The 5,316-nt window shown below is 40.5% G+C and overlaps 1 protein-coding gene across 1 annotated transcript in view; it reads left to right on the forward strand.

Annotated features, from left to right (window-relative positions):
* Positions 1-2,489: 2,489 nt before the first annotated feature.
* Positions 2,490-5,316, forward strand: part of efr3a (EFR3 homolog A (S. cerevisiae)) — a gene marked incomplete in the record, with an annotated part of 80,028 nt that continues 77,201 nt past the window's right edge. Inside the window, 2 exon segments of the mRNA XM_037682454.1 lie at positions 2,490-2,578; positions 2,749-2,874. Coding sequence (XP_037538382.1) covers positions 2,865-2,874 — 10 coding nt within the window.

Consider the following 5,316-nt stretch of genomic DNA (forward strand, 5'->3'; position numbering starts at 1 on the left):
ATCCTGTTTGACTTGTTTCCTGCTCCACCACCTGATTCAATGGTTAAATCGCCTCGTTCTGCAGAAGTCTGTTAATCACCCGTGGGTTTAAATACACATAGTGGTTCTTGAGGACCAGGACTGGACACCCATTATAACCAGTGTCTTATTATATAAACACTCCCCATAGACCAGTGTTTCCTTTAGTCCTCCAGGTCCTGAGGGCCAGTCAGTCCTGAATCCCAGGAAGTCTGTTGACGAACCATTAATACAAACCAGGTGTGTTGATCTGGGTTGAGAAATGCCTCATGTTATTCTGTCTTACACAAAAATAAGAGCTAAATAAATATTATTTCTTTCAATGCAGTTTTAGTCTGACTGCATTCAGGTTTTACATTTTCCAAGTTCTTAAACTGTGTGGAAAATGGAAAAATATGGAATTTGTTGATTATAGCAATAGATAAAATAAGAATAGGGTCCCAGTTATTATTATTATTATTATTTTTTTACCGTATTCCATTTTAAAATCGCCATTTCTAAAAGATAATTGCTTATTATCACCGGCTGCCCACCTGTGTGCTCATGTGGCTGTTAGCAAAATATGTCACAACCAGCTGGATGAATTAATGAAACAAACAAAATTAAAGTTTTAAATGGAAAATATTTCCACAACTCATGGAGTCACCAGTTATTCAAGATGGCCGCCACAGTCACTTGAAAAATGTCTCAATATAACTCAAACATGGAGAATAAATTTGACCTGGTAGTAGCCAAGTCATCCCAAACACTCTGCCAGATCAACTCCATCTGTTAGCTAAATATCAGGGATTTTAATGAAACTTGTAGTCTTTGGGAGTTCATTAACCTCTGGAGCCAACTCAATTCAAGATGGCTGCCACAGCCAATGACCTCATAAAACACTAAATATAACAGTTCAGCTAAAGTTGCAGATATAAAGCTAAAATTTGGTGTGGTTGTAGCTGAAAGTCCTTCAAAACGCATACTCTGAGCTCCACGTTTGAAATATATATACATTTTTTCTAAAATAATTTTCAAAGGTTAACATTCATTTGATCAACCATTCTCAACTGTATATAAAACACAGCCCCTATATTAAAAATATTAATTTATTTGTTTAAAGAAGTGGAGTTGAACGTGTTACAGTAAAACTATATCTAACTATCTCTCAGACCGGAGGCAATGTGTTCAACATAATGGTACAATGGTGTACCACAAGGCTCAGTCTTAGGACCCGCCCTCTTTACAATCTACATAGGTAATGTAGGTCAGAGCATCCTTGACACATCCTTATATTTCTATGCTGATGACACAGTTGTTTATTGTAGAGCTAAAACAGTTGATAAGGCTTTCCAGCTTTTGCAATCTGCATTTGACATTCGTGCGACTTAGTTCACTGTGGCGACCCCTGAAGAAGGGAGCAGCCGAAAGAAGAGTTTTTATTTTTTTTTACATCATCCAATCTGATTTGTTTCACCTCAAACTTGTCCTAAATGCTGACAAAACCAAAGGGATGCTTGTTTCAAACAGGAAGTCGGTCCCAGCAGTTCTTCCTCCCATTTTATCCTCAAATGGTGTCCTCATTGAGTTTGTTGATTCCTATAAATATTTGTGTATCTTGGTCGACTCACATCTCTCTTTTAAGCTCCATGTGGAAAACTTGGTAAAGAAACTGAAAGTTAAACTGGGTTTCTTTTTCAGAAACAGATCCTGTCTAACTCTGAATGTTAGGAAACACCTTGTATCTGTGACTTTCCTTCCCTCCATTGATCACGGTGACATTATTTACATGAAGGCTCCTACAAGAACCCTGCAGATGTTGGATGCTGCAGATGTTGGATGCTGCAGATGTTGGATGCTGTCTATCATGGTGCACTAAGATTCATAACTGGCTGTAACTACCGTACCCACCACTGCACCCAGTATCCACTGGTTAACTGGTCCCCATTAACTTCACACAGACTCTCCCACTGGTACATCTTCATCTTTAAATCACTTCCTGGTCTGCTGCCTTCATACATCTCCTCCTACATGTCTCTGTGTGAGTGCAGCTACAGCGTGCGCTCTCAGGACATCATTACCTGCAGTGTTCCCTCAGTGAGGACTGAACTAGACAAAAGGACCTTCTCCTACTCCGCTCCTGTTTCCTGGAATATCTTGTAAAAAGATTTGAAGCTCTCGACCTTTGACCTCTCTAAGTGGCTTCAAACAGCTGTTTTTGTTACTTTTTTTGCCACCTTATTTTAAATAAAATAATAATAATAATTTAAAAAAAAATCTTTATGCCTTTTTATACCTGTCCATTGTTGTCATCACTCTTTGTTAAATCAGGTCTGTCTTGTAAATGAGTCCTCGAGGCTCAATGTGATTTACCTGTTTAAATAAAGGTTGAATGAAAAAATGAAAAAAAACACCTTGACTCAGGCGGCAGGAATTAGCCGCACCCCGGCGCGGTCTACTTTCAGGAACCATATGTTTTGGCGCGTGCGTTTCGGCAGCTGCAGCACTTCCGTGTTGTCTGTCACGGAGAAGCAGGAAGCGCCGCGGGAGCGTGTGGGAGGTAATCCGCCGCTGTTTACAGGTATGTGTCCAACCGAACCGCGCTCATTAACGTCCCCCTGGTTCCGTTAGCCCGTCCCGGCGGGTGTCAGTTCGGTTAAACCCACCCGGGACGGTTCGGACCGTTCCCCGGGCTCGGTGTCCCGTGGAGCCGTGCTGTCAGTGAGGTGGACCGGTGGTTCTGTGTTTCAGAGCCGCTGTCAGGTGACGAGAGGCTACATGGAGGCTAACTGACGAACCGGACCGGACCGTCGAAGCTGCCGGGCGCACACAGGAGGGGGGGCTGCGGTACATCCACCAGAACCGGGATGCCAGTCGGTAAGACGTTTTTAATACAACATGTTGCGTTCAATGACCCTGCCTTTAGCTAATTATCACCGCGACGCACACGACTCAAGTCAAGAAGTGCGGTGGTGCGTTCAAGGACACTGACTTGTTGTGGGTCACCTGTAGGCTGGCTGTATCGATTATCGGGGAATAACCGATATTACTAACGAATAGGAGCTCATTTAGTCATTTTATTTGTTTAAACCGATGATTTAATAAATTATAAAGTCGCTGTCGTGTGAAGGAATGCATGTCGCCCGCCACAAAGTTCACATGTGATCTGTTGGAGCTCAGAGGATCTGTTGGGGATCGGCCTCAGCTACTACCACACCAAGCTTCAGCTCATTATCCCCAAAATTAACAGAATTAAAGTTTCAGACCAGTAGGCTGTGGCGGCCATCTTGAATTGGTTTGATCCAGATATTGTGAAATTAATTAAAATCCCCAGATCGATATTGATCGTTTATTGGTACAAGAGCTACAGCAGGTTTAAAAAGTAAAGTTGTTAAACCTGTTTGTTCTTAAATCTGCTTTTTACTGACATGTTTGGACGTTAACGAGAAAAAGTCTGAGGTTTAGTTTTTTGGGCTCAGGAGGTAAAAACTTTAATTTTAGAATAACTCCGTGGTTCATGAATCGTTCCCGCGACTGAGATTTATTTCTTCACGTTGTAAATCAAAACGTTCGGCTCGTTCGGGACGTTCTGCTGTGACTTTTGTGTTTTGTGAAGTTTTTAGTGCTTGAAGTGTTTAGCTCTGTCGGCCATGTTTGTCTCTTGACAATGAACGGAGCGCTTTGTTCTGTTTTCAACCTTCATCTGCTCATTTTAAGCTTTTCTTCAGCCGTTTGCTTCTTTCAGCTTCTTTTTTTTAATTACAAATTTCATATATATATTCTGCCTTTTCAGCTACTTTTTAGGTGTTTTTCATTTAATTTTAGCCTTTTTTTTCAGCCTTTTTGCTAAAATCTGCCTTAAACTTTTTCCTTTCAGCATTTTTTAACTTTATCAGCTCCTTTTTTCTAATTGTAGCTGTTTGTAATCAGCCTTTCTGTGTCTAATCCAGGTGATTCTGCTACATTTAAGCTTCTTAAAGCTTCATTCTGCTCATTTTCTTCTGCTACTTAGATTATTGTCTTTAAATTTAGATTTTTTTCAGTTATTTTGTGAACAAATTTCTGTCTTTTGTTTTTTTTGTAGCCTTTTCAGCTGTTTTTTCTAATTTCAGATTTAAAAATATTTTCAGCCTTGCGCTGCCCAGTTTACCTCATTCTGCTCATTTCAGCTACATTTCTGCTGTTTCAGCTGTTTTTCTGTTGCTTTCAGCTTTTATTTTCCTGCTTTCAGCAAATATCAGCTGTTCTTCAGCGCTCATTAAGATCATTCAGCTGCGTGTAGCAGGAAGTGACATATGTTTATAAATAAGATTATTTTATTAATTATAATTTATTATATGAATATTTTATTAATGTGAGAACAGACTTATTGATGTAAATTCTTCATCAGATCGTTTGTTTTCAAAACAGCCATAAAATATCAGAAAATAAATAATGTCAATATTAGAATCTAGAACAATCACGTCAGCTGTGACGTTTATTCTTCTTTGTATGTTTTCATGAACGTTTGACATATTTTTGTAAAATAATTTTTTAAAAATGTTTTTTATTACTTTAAAGGTGAAATTATCATAATTTAAGTGAAAAAACAATCTGAAGGAGCGACACAAGAAGAAAAACCAAAAATAATAAATTAACACTTTAAAGGAGGAGGAACAAAATAAAACCAGAGCTCGTGTGGATTCAAAGATTTGACTTTAACGAGAGAAACTTTTAAAATATTCAACTTTGTCCATCCATCCATCCATCCATCCATCCATCCATCCATCCATCCATCCATCCATCCATCCATCCATCCATCCATCCATCCATTTTCTTTACCCGTTTATTCCATTTTGGGTCACGGGGGTCGCTGGTGCCCATGTCCAGCAATCACTGTGCGAGGGGCGGGGGACACCCTGGACAGGTCTCCAGTCCATCACAGGGACACATGGAGACAAACGAGACAACCATTCACTCTCTCACTCACACCTAGGGACAATTTAGAGTTACCAATCAGCCTAACATGCATGTTTTTGGACTGTGGGAGGAAACCGGAGTACCCGGAGAAAACCCACGCATGCACGGAGAGAACATGCAAACTCCACCCAGAAAGGCCCCTGGACCGGGGTTTGAACCAGGGACCTGCTCGCTGAGAGGCAGCAGCTCTACCAGTTGCGCCACCGTGCTGCCCGCAACTTTGTTCAAATAAAAACAAAAAGAGACGAAATGTGAAACGTCCAATCAGAGGACACCGTGAGCTCAGCTGGACGTCCCACACTACACAACACTACACACAACTACACAACACTACACACCACTACACACAACACTACACAC

The sequence above is a fragment of the Nematolebias whitei genome, chromosome 9 (assembly GCF_014905685.2).
Source record: "Nematolebias whitei isolate Nwh7 chromosome 9, NemWhi1, whole genome shotgun sequence".
NCBI classification, from domain to species: domain Eukaryota; kingdom Metazoa; phylum Chordata; class Actinopteri; order Cyprinodontiformes; family Rivulidae; genus Nematolebias; species Nematolebias whitei.